We start from the raw sequence: 17,284 nt of genomic DNA on the forward strand, positions 1-17,284 counted from the left end.
GGTTAAGCTCGACCAATCAAAATGCGACGAGCATTTCAATTTATGGTTAGACTGAAATGAAACTGACAGCTATTTACGTGTACATAACACATAATGCAGATTGTGTTCGTAGGCTGAATACTGAGGCATTGGAGTTGATACCGAAAAAACAAAAAAAATACTGGAAAAGTGTCAACATTTTATGTTTTTTAATATTGTTTACTTAAGCACGTATGGTAGAAAAACTTGAAACTATTGTCATACTTTAAAAATAGAAATTTTCTAATTCAGTATAGTAGGATAAAAAAACAAAGATAGAGATTGGGTCACTTACTTGATATTGTACAAATCGACGATGGAAAGTCACTGTTTTGGGGAAGACGTCAATAAATTCAAAATTCACCGGTTTTAACAAAGTTTTATTTAACGCACGCACCTTTACCACAGAGTCTCGCGAGCAATATTCGTCCAGAAGTTATGAATATGATCAATAAATGTCTTGTTTAAATATTTTTTATTATACAAGCCTTACCTGTGTCTAGTGTGTGCCTATTACTTTACCGTAGCTATCTGTGTATAGTCTTTCAAAGAAAACAGTCTATATCTGTTAATTATAATTAAATGATATAGACTGTTTTCTTTGAAATACTATAAACAGATAGCTGGGATAAAGTACTAGGCACACTAGACACAGGTAAGGCTTGTATAATGAAACATAGTTTAATACAAGACATTTATTGATCATATTCATAACTTCTAGACGAATATTGCTAGCGAGACTCTGTGCCTATACCTTCTATGACCTTCTATTATGTAATGTATGTAAGCAATGCGTCCGTCGAAAAGTCCGTCATGGCCAAGTCAACATCTGTCGATATTGTATGCTAATATTGAAGGACGGGACACAGTATTTATCGACTTTTGGAAGGTTACTGATCTAAAGCCTGCAGTGGTAGGTACAACTTAAAGTGTACCGTCCATCGAAGTTTCAGTTCTTGCTCGCAGCACGAAGACCAACCACGAGGCTTGCGCAGCGAGGGCCCACTTGGTTGTGCCACATTTACTGTAGATATTGTTACCCGTGTTCTCAGCTTCAGTACCCTCTAAGCTTATACAAGGTTTAAGCGTCACGATGGTTAAAGTAGGATTTCTACGTTCGAGCATGCCTGTTATGTTGATGGTCATCTACATTGGAAGTTGCTTCGCAGTTGATATACAGGTTTGTTTCGACATTCGAACTACTCGCTCGGGCACCTAGCTCTCCGTGTTGTTTGCAGGGCTTGCTCTGCGTATACTAGCTAAGTATATGTTCGGCATCTTGTACACGTAACCAGATCAAATTAATATTCGTTCAATTTAAGACATCGACTTGACGTCATTGATGTCTGGATGCCAGAAGTTAGGCGCACTTATTGTAAAACGATCGATTTGGGAAAAAAGCAAATGTTTTATACTCGAACATTTTGTCGTAGCAATGGTTATTCTCGACTTAAAGATTTGTAGACAAATTAACCCTTTATAACTCGTGTGTGGAAGTTGCGTTTGCTGCCTCTATAAATACAGTGAAAGAGGAGAAACCGATTCTTTAATGCGTGTCGCTGATTTAGCTCGCAAAATGATGAAATATTTTAGTCTTTTGATAAATCAACCTATACGCGATTTATCACTAACTATACTGGCAACTCATCTTTTACTCCTGCAAACTACATCGGCTGTAACAACATGAATTTTCAGCAATTTTACCATGAGCCGTTGACCGTTTCTGCTCGATTTGCATGGGAAGTTTTAGCTCCTGGCGTATCAATATACAGAATGACCTACAGTATCATAAATTCATCGCAGTCCTCAAGGCCGTATGTCGAACGATATAGTGATGTGTTAAAGGGACATTAAACAGACTATATAGCCCGAATGGAGACCTGATTATAGGTGTTTTATAACACACAAAATGCTCATCCTGTTCTATGTTGTGGCTTTGAATAAGCATAGCAATAATACATTGCTGGAAGTTTAGGCCTAGTGGGCAATTTTCAACAGCTGTAAGAGGAAAGCCCGCAGTACGTAGTGCCGATTTCATCACAAAAAGAAATAAAAGGTGTCCTTAACATACCACATAACGTCCTTGGTTGCACTTTAATCTATGTTATCACTGAACTCTTCAGATTACTTCGCTGTTTGCATGGAAAATCTTGCTCTTTTCCTCAGAGGATCGTCGCTCATCTCGAGCGCCCTTCCTGTTATAAATCATCCGCCGCGCCATTGCATTCTTTCAAAGTTGTGAACCACACTAAGTAAAGTGTATGCTCACGTGACCGGACACTTTTCAAAAAATAAATCACTGCACGTGAAAGTTCCCATACATAAGGTTAGAACCTTATTGCTAGTTCATAGATAAAAATGCCATTCAATATTTATTCTCTTTCTCTTTTTTTCACGCAGGAAAACTATCATGTCGCCAAAGCTTCTTACACCCAGAACAGACCTCCATACACAGATCACGCAGCCAGAGCAAGGTACATGGTCCATAGGGTAAGTGTACAGGGATTACAATAAAAACATCAAATGTCAAAAGGAATCGTCAATTGGACCCGGTGAATTAAATTCCGAGGAAACAAATGGATTTAGCTCTGCCCTTCCGCAAGCATTATATTCAGAACATGCCTGAACTGATTTCATTCAAACTTGGTTAAAAATGATATTTCAAGATATATGTACGATGACTTACAGATGGCCGTTTTGTCACAATAGTCCTGTTTCAAAATGACCTACATTACACGTCCTACACACATATGCTGCATGCTGTGATTGGTTAATCCGCTTCTCTAAGGTCCACTTTCGGAGCAGTCATTGGAGGGACCTCATGTGTTAGGTCTCATTATTATGTATTATTCAATTTACACCTTACTGATTGGTTAATGTATAGTTCCGGTCCTCCAGTGTTCACTGCCTAATTATGCAATGTCCCATGTACTTTTGGATGATGCCTGCACTTGGTCGCAGCTCGACTCATGCCGAGTATTTCTCAAAATATCTAGTTAGATTTGACCTTGTTCGAGAGTTCCTTCAGTATTCATGGCATTTTATGTGATACTGTGAATTATACGTGAATTAAGTATTGTCAGGAGAAATTTTGTCCTTTTCCCTGCACGAGTTGGTTGAAATGAGCTACTGACGCCTGAAACCGTTACGTAATTTTTGTTACGTAATGCCTTGAAGCTCTATTGTTTCCTCTTGTCATTCACAGGCCTCATTGTTGTGGATGCGGCCAATGCCCCGTCAAATCAAAATGAAAACGAAAAGCGTGAACTTTGTACGTAACCAACAATTGGAAAACAAAGAGCCAACAAGCGTGTAATGCTAGATTTGGTTCAAGTCGATGAATTTGAAAAAAATAAAATCATTTATAATAGTTTCTCTTGTGTCTCTCCCATTTCGCACAAAACTATTCGGAATTTGGTAGCCAAGGCCATGTTGTTCCCAGCGATTGAATGGGTTACCTTTGAGTCTGTGCAGTATAGTGAGTTAGTTTCTGCCGGATTCACCTCCGGGTGAAACTCCCCTGTATAGCGTTCACCCGACTCATCGCATCCACTCCACTCACGCGCGCGTTTCACATGAAAGCAAAATACATATCGTTGCTGTTCACTAAACTCAAACATTAACAAATCACAGACTTGAACCGAGTCTACTTAATGCATAAAGGGACAGGGATAAGTAAATACATGGAAATTTAACGCATGAAGGTTTGTCGGGCATTTTTCGTTGTAACTTTCGGCCTGAACATCACGAATAACGTACTACTTCAGCGGTAGCCAGGAAGCGCGTGGGACATTGCATAATGAGGCAGTGAACACTGGAAGACCGGAACTACACATTAACCAATCAGGGAGCTGTAAAGTGAATAATAAATAGTAATGAGACCTAACGCGTGAGGTCCCACCAATCAGCGTAACGCAAATGGACCTTAAATTACCAGATGAACCAATCACTGATGTTGGTACATATGTCATGGACCTGACTTATGAAACAGGACTAATATAACGTCCAAATTGCAAAACAGTTTTTTTTTTTTGCAATGCAAGGCCGCAGTTAAATATATTGTAATGTGTTAAATAAATCTTGATTACCATCCTGTAAGGTAAAGTTTAAAAAAATTATTGCAATAATTAAACGGCTTTATTCTGATAGGGAGAGTATTTAAATGACTTTAACTCATGTTGCCAGAACTTTATTAGCATTGACGGTCTAATCATAAACGTATGGCAAGCCCCGTCATGTGACACCCTCTCAGTCTACGTGGCTCCTTTTTATTGGCATACACCCTCGAGGGTCTATGGTATTGGTGTCCTTCCTTGTTGAAGATAGTTTTCATTGTTTGAAAGATAATCTGCAGTACATATAATTCAAAGCGTTACATCAACCGTTAAAATTGGCAAAGGTAGAACGCGCCTCGGGGACAGATATTCGGACTCCAAAACTTTCACAATTCTTTTCTGATCTACCACTTGTGGGGGTTCATTCTAAAGCTCACGGTATAATACAAGTTTTCACCGTCTAAGTTTGTCGAAAATCGAAAATTTTGTTTTTCTCCATAGAGTTAACTTAGAGATGGCGGCCATATTGATAAATCTTATGTAATTTGCCTCACTAGTGCCAAATTTTGCACGGTGGCCGCTGATTTTTATTCTTGATTGGTATGGTCAAAAGTTTCACTGAGGAAAAACATAGCAAAAGTGTAAGTCTTTTTTCACTTTCGAGGTGCACACTACCTTAAGGAGAAACAGCTTCTCATATACACATAAGAGGGAACTTATCATAAAACTGTGGTATTTTATTTTTACAGTCCGACTGGGCAATCATAAACACAATATCGACCAAGCCCGGCATAGAAGGATATCCTTTTGGTAACAAATGGTCCATAAGTGATGGGGCGTCCGACAACAGTACAGGCATTCCGTACGTTTACGTGACCAAATTCGATGTAACTGCGAAAGACTTCAGTGTGGACAACAATGTCACAATGACCTTCGTCGAGGCCGAGTTCCAAGATATCGGTGAATGCCAAATTAGTAAAGTTTCGGACCCGGAGAGCCCACTTTGTGCGACGCTGCTCTTGATAGGTATGTTTTTCAACCCGAGATTTTCATGCCCATTATTGCTGCGAGATGCTTTTCTTGCAGACACAAACTGACACAGTAATAAAAAGAATTTCGCTTTCTGCTTTTAATTCTCACTATTATTGTTGGTTTAGTGACTTTTCATTGTTCATCATTACTCCAGAAAACAACACTCAGACTGCCAGAAATGAGTACTGAATGGTGGTCGTGCACACTTTATACCAAGTTTGCCAGTTATAACTATGAAATTCACCATGCTAACGAAGACAGTTGTGATACAACGTCAGATGCCAACTTTATAACGTCTGTACGGAGAGCAGCATCAAATCTTTGTATATCCAATCTGAAACCTTCCCAAATTGATTTTCAATTTAGAATCCTACCATTCTGTAACTCGCTCACGGTTTGGTCACATGCAGTTTGCGTTCCACACGTTTACACCTATTAGCCATCAATTATACTATGCGTATTAGGATTATTGCATAGTGTTCCATGACAGTAGTAGTGGCCCTTTTAGTCTTTATTCGCAAGAAATAATGTATAGCAGTGGAGATTGATTTTTCATTCCTAGCCAAAAATAAACTGCTGTCCATTGTTTTACCAGCCACAAGCCAACAATTTTGTTTATACTGACAGCGGTAAATTGACAGTTAAGCACTATGATTAATGTTGTAGTCACTGACGGCTGTTTGGATTTTTTCATCATGCAGGGTCTATTACCAACATTACCGATGCCACAGAACTGGAATTTGCAGAGAAGGCGATATTCACCCGCCATCCTTTCATGAGAGACTGGCCCGCTAGTCATGGCTTTCACTGCATGAAAATGATGATCAAGAAGCTGTGGCTCACTGATTACTTTGGTGGTGGTGTGTTCGTCAGCGTCGACGATTACTTCAATGCGAAGCCCTGAGGATAGCACGCCTGACAAGCGTTGAGTAATAACGAAACTCCGATTCGCACATTGGGAAGAATCGCATGTAAAAGAAATAGTAATGGAATTCAATAGTTTGGATGACAATTTCTGCATTTAAGGCAAAGAGATAAATGAATGAGTAATGACGCCTGCGAACTCACGTTTTGAAGAAATAGTTTTTCTTCGATTCGGAAACTTTGCTGGTTGTATAAAACCATCATCAAGGATATTTTTTTATCTTTAGATATTTGTGAATGAAAAATTGTCATCAGTCAAGGTCGCAATGAATTTGTGAAAGCTTTGCAGAATTGTGTAGGGGTTTTTGCAGCATTGTTTTTCAGTGAATCAGAATACTGCCCTCTAGTGTCGAGTCAGGCAACATAATAATCAGTGATGTGACATTCATATGATCTTCATTTAAATTCATCACCACAAAATTATTTCTTAACACTAGCGAGAGAGGACAGTGCTCTGATTACAGGCATTCAGTAATTAAGAAATGACCATTTTGTCACCTGAGAAATTTAATTGAATGACTTTTACTAATGACAGATGACATAATGGTTTTCATACTCTCACCATGTTGACTCCTTTGCATCAAAGTTAATACCCTAGATGAAGTCTAGAAATAGTCACTCACTTGTTTGATGGCTTTGTCTGAACAAAGTACTGTAATTTTAAGTCTTTTATATTTTTAATCAGTGATTCGAGAGAATGCTGTCATTTTTATAGATGAGTGATTTGTTGAAATCGGTTTTAATCAATCAGGTATTATCTCCACTGACTTGACAGCGAATAGGTGCCGTGTAGTCTTCACGACATTGACACGGTATAAAACTAATAGTCTTTTTAGTAGGTGGATGTCTTTCGAAATCTATAGACAGTGGCATTCCTTTGACAAATACGGATCATACCTTTTAAGCAATCACTCGATTCGTTCTAATTCCGATCACAACTTTTACGTAATTTACAGAGGAAGGCACATTTTTCTTGGGATATATTTAGGCACTTTGAAGTATTCAGAAAGCAAGTTACTAGGCGGCACCGGTGGTATATGTTTTGAGGTAGGAGTAGTAAATTAGAAGTAGCACATGTAGGGATCGAAAGATTTGGTATCCACAGCTATTTATAGATTTGCAGGCTATGCTTGACTTGTCATGACAAAATATCAGCATTTTATAATAATCTCTTTTGATGAAGATGTTCAGAGTATTGCTGGTGATATCTTTCGTCATAAGTTTTACTTGAAATAAAAGAGGGCACTTACCATTTGTACCCTTTTACCTGAGTATACGTTACACATACACACAAATCCTTATAAAGTACATTTACGAAATATGTGTAATGAATTGCTGGTGTTAATGAAACGATCACTCTAAACTAATTTAAATTTTTTGGTATCATCTGATTTATTAATCTAATTAATTTATTTATTATCAGGCTAAACTGTTCAATACTTCGCTAGTATAAAATCATTGTCCATCACTAATATATTTTTAAACATGGTTCTTGAAAAAGATACAGTGTATCAAGCACTGAAATATTGCTATCACATTTACTATTCCAAGGGCTTTGAGTTTCCCCATGGTATAAGCTTATGCCTGATACAAGTGCTATACGTATGATTAACACTAAAACTTGAACAGGGACGTGACATGCCTGCATCTAGTATATTTTTTTTTAATTTTTTTATTCATTTTAAACATAAAAGAGATGGAGCAGGGTGTACAAGTGTAATAATTCAGAAAAAAAAGGAAAAAGTCAATCTTATCACAGTGCATTAAAGAATTCTCCCCAAAGATCATTAAATTTTCTTTCTGTCCTTTTGTCTTATATATGAATTTCTCGATACACAATTTTCTCTAAAGTTCTGCAAGGAAAAGAAACAGGAAAAGATCTTCATTTTTTCTCTTCTGTGTATAAATTTAAATAAACCATTTTCCATGAAAAATACAATAGTTTAAATGTGACTCATTTTGTTTGCGGAGGTTATACCCAGCAATACATGTTTGGTGGAAATACTAATACTAATATTCATTACTTGAGAATCCATTTGTAAACGAAGTCCAAAAATTCTTTGTAGAATTACATTCACCGAAGTAGTGAACTACGGTGTCCTTTTCCTGGCAGTAATTACAGTTTTCTGAATTAGTAAGCTTCCACTTAAAAAGTAGTGCATTGCAAGGGAAAACTCTATGTAATATTTTGTATTGTAAAGCTTGTATTTTAGTTTCTTTGACTGAACGGAAAACAAGTGTATAAATTTTTGCCCAGTCTTCTTCTTGAATATCCGAAAAAAATTCATTCCATCTCTGTTTACTAGAATTCTTAAACACTGGACGCTTAGACATAAAACGACTGTATAGCTGACCAGTTTTCATTGTTGAAGCGTCTCTGACATTGCTTTCATTTGTGTCTCTATCCAGAGATAAAATGGTTTTCCAGGTTTTTGGAATAGCAGATTTTAACGAAAAGTAATGAATGAAATTTGTTGGGTTCAATTTATGTTTCTGTTGAAAAGTTTGCATATCAATAAAGCTACCAGTATTGTCAACAACATCTGAAACTTTCTTAATACCTGCATCATACCAAGCTCTGAAAAACAAGGCTTTTGTCTGCAGTGACGATATATTTATTGAACCACAATGGTTCATTAAGGATGTCTTTTTTGGTATTTGGCGTTGATGAGTGGATCTGACTATGATATAATAACATCTGTTTATAAAATAAAGGCAAATCTTTCTCAATGAAAGTCTTATCAAGGTTTGAATGTACAAAGTCTTCAAAAGAAATATACGGAAAAAAGCTTTGCAAGTAACATTTCCACCTTCCGCTCGGATACTCCAAGAAACGTTTTATCCAAGCAACTTTCAAAGCTTTTACATGACATTCAAAATCAATCATATTTAAACCACCCGACTCTTTCGGGCTTGTAACTATTTCTCTTTTAATTTTGTCTGTTTTCCCTGACCAGAGAAAATTAAAAATAATAGAGGTTACCTCTCTGATTATATGGTTAGGAACAGGTAGAACTGAGGCAATGTAGGTTAGTTGTGGTATGGCAAGTGTTTTGATGATAGTTACTTTGCCAAGAAGAGACAAGTTTCTCTGAGACCAAATGTTCAAAATCGTTTTTTAAATTTGCCACTCTGGGTTCAAAGTTTAATTTTTCCATAAGGTGATCGTTCTGGTGACACCACACGCCCAAAGCATGGACTGGACCATTTGCCCATTTCAACCTAAACGGTTTCTTAAGTAGGTATTTAGGTGGCTTACCAAGCCACAGTGCCTCTGTTTTACTGGGTTCAATTTGAGGCCAGCTCCCCAATAGAAGGCAGTCAATATATTAAGCGCATGTTGAATGCTTATACAATCTTTCAAAAACAAAGTCGTGTCATCTGCAAGTTGCGATATTTTGACTTCTGAACTATTGATAAGTAAACCTTTTATGTTTTTAGTACTACGGATTTTAATTGCTAAGGTTTCAACAGCTATAACAAATAAGAGTGCACTAACAGGGCACCCTTGTCTAATGCCTCTACGTATAGAAAAGAAAGCTGTAGTGTGACCGTTATTTGTGACACAACTACTAATGTTATTATATAAAAGTTTGATCCAAGAACAAAAGGTTTTGCCAAAATTGAAAGCTTCTAAAGAGCGGTATAAAAAGGGCCATCTAATAGAGTCAAACGCTTTCTCGAAGTCGACAAATAGGAGAATACCGTTGATATTTTTAGTCTTGCATGAATGAAGCACGTCACAAATTAAACGTATATTCTGTCCAATGTATCTACCTTTAATATAACCACATTATGATTTCAGAGACGACACGTTGTAGCCGGTTTGCAAGGAGTTTGGCAAGAATTTTGTAATCAGTATTTAATAGCGTAATGGGGCGCCAATTTTTTAATACGCGAATGTCTTTATCCTTTTTGGGGATCAAGGTGATTATACCTCTTCTTTGTTCTATTGAGAGTTGTTTGTTATTAAATGAGTAGCGAAAACTATCATACACTAGATTTTTAATATCGTCCCAAAAATAATTGTAAAATTCTGTGGTGAGACCGTCGGTGCCTGGTGATTTCCCAGTCGGTAAATTTCTCAGGGCCTCTGAACATTCTTCTAGAGATATTTCTTTTTCGCAAAGAGATTTGTTAACCTCATTTAATCTCGGAATATTTTGTTGATTGAGAAAGTTACTTACGGTTTCAGTAGTGTTTTCGTAGTCACTTGTATGAATTTCTTGCTCAGAGTAAAGGTTATGATAATAGTTAAACTCTTCCTCCAGAATGTCATTTGGATTAGTTGGGATATCCCCATTGTCCTTAATTAATGTTCTAATATTTTGTAAAGAAGCGTTTCGCTTTTCGAGTGAAAGAAAGTATTTAGTGCAGCGTTCGCCCTCTTCTACCCAGCGAGCACGTGAACTAATTCGAATCATGGCGCCTTTTGTATAATTACTATTTATCATATATTTCTAACTCTTTACGTGTTGTGTCATACAATCGACTTGTGTTCTCATCAAAGTTTTCAGAAAGGAGATGCTCTAAATCAGTTATTTCTGGTTTAACTGGCTTTCTTCTTTTTTCAGACGTTTTGATCGAGTAATTGCATAAGAGATTGAACACTGACGAATATCGCATTTTATCAAGTCCCAAAGTAAATTCTTATCATCTAAGTTACTGTAGAGCGTCTTGCTATTGTTTATTGTGTGACGAAGTGCCGTGATATGATCTTCCTCGTTTAATAGAGCTGCGTTGAATTTCCAATAACCTTTCTTCTTGTTTGAGGGTGACTATGTTTTAATTTCAAAACAATTAAACTGTGCTCTGTTTTAATTGCAGATTTTATAAGACAATCACTTACTAGGTACATAAGATGCGTTGCTATGAGCCAGAAATCCAGTCTACTTTGTATGACTGGGTTATCTTGTCGCCAGGTGAAACGTTTTAAATCTGGGTTCAATACACGCCAAATGTCACACATATCATACGACTCAATCATTTCAACAATCTCTTTAGCATAACTTGATTGCTTATCTGAAGTACCACCTGATTTGTCAATCGTAGGAAACATACTGGTGTTAAAATCCCCTCCAATAACGACAGATGTGTCTCCACAATTACTGAGCAAATTTCGTATCTCGCTAATGAAAGCTTTCTGTTCAGACGGTTTGTCTTGAGTAAGGGCATAGACATTTATAATAGTGTAGTGCAGGTCATCTATTGTGATTTCAAGGAGGAGATAGCGACCGTTATCATCAGTTTTTTTTATCATGCAAGGTATAACCTAGATTAGGAGGGAACAGGATATCAACTCCTCTTGCATTTGAATAACCATGTGACCAAATATGTCACCTCTCCACTCATTTGCCATACCGCTTCAATATTTTTTGTTGAGTGTGTTTCTTGTAGAAAAAATATACCATCATTAAAGAGCCGTTTCCACCAACGAAATATCTCCCGCCTTTTTTGTCGATTACAGAGTCCTCTAACGTTTAGGGAGTATATGGTAAGATGATCACGGATCATGTACAAATTGTAGTAAAAACAAGAAAATAAATTGCAATAACAATGAAAACTTACACTGCAACATCAAACACAACAAGGTACAAGCAGAAGATGTAAAGACACGAGAAGTAAACAAAAAACACAGAGGGAGAGCCCTCATCAGGGCCGCCAGAGACACTGCATCGTAAGACATACTGTAACGTGATCTTTAGGACTAACCGGCTGATCATTTTGATTTATCTTTGTATAAAACCTGTTCAATTTGAAGCTTGTCAACAACAGTTCCTACATATCCAAGGAGTCGAAGCGTACAGGGCGACTGTCTTTGTTTTTTTTTCACGTACACAATACCATCACGTGTCCAAGCCTGCCACTACTTTCGTTCTTTAACTAGTTGTCTCGCTGAATGAAATATACTTGCGTTTGACTTTTTCAAACTCTCACTAATGTATACAACGCCGGTCTCTTTCGACAACTTCATGTCTCTGAGAGTTTTTTGACGGAGTTTGGTTCTATTCTTGTAGACACGCTGTGAAACGTCGCAGGACTGGAACTTCGCAAATATCACGAGTGCACCATCAGTTTTCCGCTTTAGTAAATGGCAAACATCGATATCGGCTCTCGAAAGGTTAACTTCCATAAAACTACATATCTTGATAACTGTATCTGATACTTCTTCGTTGGTCTCGAGCGGTTTATCAGTAATGACGCCATGGAATTCAATGCAATATTTTCTCGCGTATTGTTCCTGCCTGTTGGCATTGTCTTTCAACTTTTCAACTGTTTCTTTGACATGAACGATTTCGTCTTCCACAGCCATTATTTTCGTGTCATGGGCCGCAACTATGCTATACTAGTATATTTCTTAATTTCAGTTTGATTTTTGAAAACACCACTCGTATAAAATCATTCCTTACATTTTCGACATACACATTATCCAGTTCACATCATTCTTTCAAAGATCAAATATTTGAATTTTCGATTTATTTTCCAACATCGAACGTAAAGCTTTGATGTTTCCGAAAGTCAAACGATATAAATCCATAGTAATGGATATTGGTTTCTTATTTGTAGGTATTATTTCGAAATTCAAACGCAATGACTTTTAACATGATTCTGTATTTACAAAAATGTCGCCCGAATGGGGCGAACTCACACCTTAACCGTGACAAATTAACATGACAAGTACTAATGATTTCAGTAAAACTCATTGAAAAGGAGGCACATTGCGATTGCAAACTACACAAGGATTTAAATTCTCTGAAATCAAAACTGGAAACAAGAAACTTTATATTGGTTTCTTAATTTTGTAAATTTGTAAAATATTCAAAAGCAGTTACTTGTAAAATAGTTCTGTATTTACAAAAGTTGTCGCCCGAATAAGGCGATCTCGCATCTTAATCGTCACGAATTAACAGGACAGGTACAAATAATTTCAATCAAGCTCATTACAAAAGGTTATATTGAACTCTTAAAAGAAAAGCACATATTGCTTTTGCAAAATCCACAGGAATTGTGAATCGACACTAGAAAGAAGAAACGTGTGGGAATAAAATCTGTATCAATACTCTTAAAATGGCTGTGCTAACATAGAAAAAGTTGAAAACCAAGAGTACGATTACATCAAAAAGTGCCAGCATTCAACCGTGAGTGTTTTAAAAACTTTGACAAATACAGATACATGTGCAAGGTTGTGTGTGACATGTCGGTCTGGATTATGATGAAACATGCTTCAACTTTAAAAGGTGTCTTATCCCTAACTATCCCCTTTGTCTTCACTTCAACTTAGCAAAATAATAACCTTGGAGCAAAAATAGTAAAGACATCACATGAAACGTTTACTTAGTAGCTCAGTATGTATAAGCAGAGGACTGTGAGTTGAAGTGGAAGTGAAACTGTTGAAGAAACTGAAATGTGTTCCTAAAAGAGAAAGCGCACAAATTTGACGGATAAATGCATTTCCTCTGCGACATATTATAAATACCGTCTGAAACTTTACATGCACCAGGGAACTCTCTATCACACGAACATTTATTAATATTATCATTCATGTCAATTTTACTGTGAAATACAGTCATACGTTCATTTATTAATGGTGTCTTGTAGAGTGCATTGCAATAATATTAGCGAAATGTACACATTTACTTGGTGAGGACTGAGTGACAAAATTCCAGCAAACGAGATGTAAGCTATGTATTATGGTGAATTGTAGAGTGGTCACTGGTAATCCCACGTCAGTCCGGGAGTTGTCTAAACACCCTATATATCAAAATTAGAGTATACAATTGGGAAAAAGGAGAGGGTAATGTATAAGGTAATGTATCATCTATATGATGATATAAAGTACGACTATCCACAATGAAACACAACATAAGTATATACTAAATGTATATTTTGTGAAAATGTTTCTTGTAGTATAAATTTCAAATATTTGCGACTTTTCATCAAAATTCTGGACATGTCTACTTATTTATTTATTTATTTATTTATTTATTTATTTATTTATTTATTTATTTATTTACTTGGCAAGTCTTGATCTCATGGGTCTGGTCACACAAGTAGTGGCCGTGATCAAATTATCCACGCTTTTCTATCTTTCATCTCATTTTTGTCGTACACTAACTTTACCATACTCTAATCAGCCAACTTTAAAATAATCTAAAAACGATACCACGGGTCTCTGTACAGAGATCATATGCATCTTGGGGGAATCATCTGTAAAAGCGGGCATTACATAGATCTGATACGATGTTACGTCTAGCTGAAACTCTGACAGTAAATAGCTCAGGATTTCTTCATTTTGATTTGTGCACTTCGAGGCATATTGGTAGGTTACGTTGTTCAAACAAGTTAGCCCCCAATTCATAAATAAATGGACAGGTAATAGTAAGTCAGTAAGTACAGAGTTATGCAGATGTACAGCTTCTAATTCGTCATCTAAATTTAATATTCGGAATGCAAAACTTTCCAGTGTTTGGTTTGAGCACAATAATGCTGCCAGCTTCTTGAAAGTTTGAGACATTGCCCTATTCGCGAAAAATGCAGATTCTTCCCAGGTATCCTGAGATATTACACGACACGCAAGTGTCTTGATATGAGTGTTTGTTTCAATAAGCTCGGACATGGAAAGAATGTTATCAAAGCGCAATGATAACTCTAAGTCATGCAATGACGTGCTTATCTTAGCAGCATTGAGTATGGTACTGTCCGGCAAAGACGAAAACAAAGTCAGGGACTTCAAGCTTGAATCTGGTTCACACATTAAAGAACACAAAATATTGTACATTGTGGCATTCCTTTCAACTGAGTCATCATCAAAACCATTTTTAAATTGGTCGTCACCAAAAACACAAAACAATTTGATGTCCATTTTAAATTTTGTTAGCGCTTGAGCTAATTCTATGCTCTCTCTGCTGCTATCCAAAGTAATTTGGAATTGCTTTGAACCATTCACTCCAAGCGGTTCGATCGGAATCCTTTTCAGAGTAGGTGATGATGAAATCAGCGACACATCGCAAATATGCTCATTTATAAATGCACTTTCGATTATTTTCCTGATAATGGACATATCGGCGGCGCCATTTTGTTCGTCAACCAGCACAAAATTTTTTATGGCCCGTGTTTCTCGAATAGCAATTTCCATTAATTTTAGCTGATCCAAACACCCCTTCGACTGGTAAACAACTAAAATGAGGCTTTTCAATGAGATAGAGTTGTCTTTAAGTTCGAAAGCAAGACGTCTTACCCAATATTCATCCATCTCACCGGCCTGTAACCAAAGACAAACGTCAGACTCCTTTACTCCTTGTTTGCTGTGTCGATACTTAAGAATTGCTATGCCCATATCAAGGAATATCCTACGTGCACGAAACGAACGTTTAACAAGATTACAATGCAGACACAGATTGTATTGATTGCACATGAACTGCTTGTTAAGCAAGGATAAAAAATACTCATCATCGAAATCTCGAAGCATAAATGAAACATACTCATCATCGAAATATCCAATCTCCAGAAACACGACATGGGACAATCTATTTATGACAGGCTCCATAAATTGTAGATAGCGCGAGACGTTATCACTCTCACTCAGAAATATAAACCATAAGCAAAAATACTCATCGCACTCATTAATGTCGTACATTTCAAGCGATTTATTCAAAATCCTTCCTAAATATTCAAAAACTGAACCAGCCGTTGCTTTCAGCATGCCGACGAGGAAAAAAATAACAATAGAATAACTGCCAATATCGATGAACATATATTCACTGTCTTTAAGAAGGGCATCATGAGCAGCAATGTATCGCGCAGTAAAATATTCCAACCACGTTTTATGACTGAAGTAACAAACCTTTCTTGGTCTCAAGCGTGAGATACCACAGTCTCGAACAAGCAACCCTAGGGATAAAATATATTGAGGTTCTATATCTGACTGGTTTATAAGCGTTTTACCTTCCTTCATAGTATTGTACGCAATTTCTGCCAAAGTGTCTACAGCTGTTTTTATTTCCCCAGGTACTTTTCCTTTTGCGAGATCGATACCATTCTCAGGGTCGATATCAATTTTATTTATAGTGCAATACCTAGTTAAGATGAATTCGAGGATTTTCTCGTACAGATCTGTCATTTTTGTTGGAAAACACTCATCATTCTGATGATCTTCCCAAAAGACACAAACATATAACACATTCAGGGGGTTACTGAGGATGATTTCCTCATCATCATCAAGGAAAATATAGCAGTCGTTTAAGCATTTGGTCAGTTTCTCAACAGATTCAACGTTATCATTGAAATATTTTAAAATGTATTTCTCACGGTCCTCTGCTGTAAAACCATTGATTTTAAAATGCGAATCACAATATATTAATTGACCATCTACTTCATGGGGTCTTGAGGTGATAACTACTGTACAATTTGATAGCAATTTCTTCTGAATAATTCTATTTGGAACTGATTTTGCATCTTCCTTCAGAGTATTATCGATTTCATCTAAACCATCGAATATCAATAAAATAGAATCTTCGTTGGCTGAAAGAAACTCTTCCAGCTTTTCCTTAGAAATTTTTGAATCATCTGGAAGTAACTGATCAAATATAGTCTCAACGATGGACTTGTTTTGCACATGTCTCACTTCCAAAAAAAATGCCAATTTATAACGACCAAAATTTCCGTCAGCCCAGTCGTAGGCTAATTTCCTACAAAAAGTTGATTTCCCAACTGCTGGTGCTCCTTCAATGATTATTCTTTTAGGTGTCGGCGCACTTTCAGATGATCCAAATATTTCTCTTTCTGACACTGTACGATGCTCTGACTGCTTTGAGAAACCTTGTCTTTTCACTTTCTCGCCTCGATTACCCACTTCCGCAACTTCTAGTTTAGTGTATACATCACTTAGCTTGAGGAAAAATGTGTCATTCCATGGTAGTGGTTGAAGCTTGTCGAAGAGTTTCCAGTACGATTCTTTGAGATGTTTCACCAGCCATTTAATGCTAGCAGGCATATCTGTAACAAAACATATCATTAGAGGAATCGTGTCTTAATGATTTACTCTGCTCTTGGACTAACGCATCTTTGCAAGTAAAATAATTAAAATGCGTGTTTCGCCATTATCAATACACAAAGGCCGGTGCAATTTATCTAAATATGACGGGAAACAGAACAGTTTGCGGAACATTCCCCACGTGTACTAGATACCTTTCACTATGTCACATTTGTTTGTACACACAAAGCTACCTGACATAATGCTATTCGATGAAAAGTCG

At 36.8% G+C, this 17,284-nt stretch overlaps 2 protein-coding genes across 2 annotated transcripts; one reads left to right on the top strand and one right to left on the bottom strand.

Annotated features, from left to right (window-relative positions):
• The first annotated feature begins 900 nt into the window (after positions 1–900).
• Positions 901–6,009, top strand: LOC139133579 (protein CREG1-like). The gene is made up of 4 exons (XM_070700312.1): positions 901–1,198; positions 2,419–2,508; positions 4,823–5,099; positions 5,807–6,009. The coding sequence occupies exons 1-4, from the start codon at positions 1,112–1,114 to the stop codon at positions 6,007–6,009; spliced, it is 657 nt and encodes a 218-aa protein (XP_070556413.1). The 5' UTR covers positions 901–1,111.
• A 1,865-nt stretch (positions 6,010–7,874) lies between these two features.
• LOC139133580 (NACHT, LRR and PYD domains-containing protein 12-like) lies at positions 7,875–17,022 on the bottom strand. The gene is made up of 2 exons (XM_070700313.1): positions 15,975–17,022; positions 7,875–7,882 (listed from the first exon to the last, which is right to left on the bottom strand). Exons 1-2 carry the CDS (start codon positions 17,020–17,022, stop codon positions 7,875–7,877), a joined length of 1,056 nt encoding a protein of 351 aa, XP_070556414.1.
• Positions 17,023–17,284: the final 262 nt, after the last annotated feature.

Source organism: Ptychodera flava, chromosome 5, assembly GCF_041260155.1.
Source record: "Ptychodera flava strain L36383 chromosome 5, AS_Pfla_20210202, whole genome shotgun sequence".
In the NCBI taxonomy this organism is placed as follows: domain Eukaryota; kingdom Metazoa; phylum Hemichordata; class Enteropneusta; family Ptychoderidae; genus Ptychodera; species Ptychodera flava.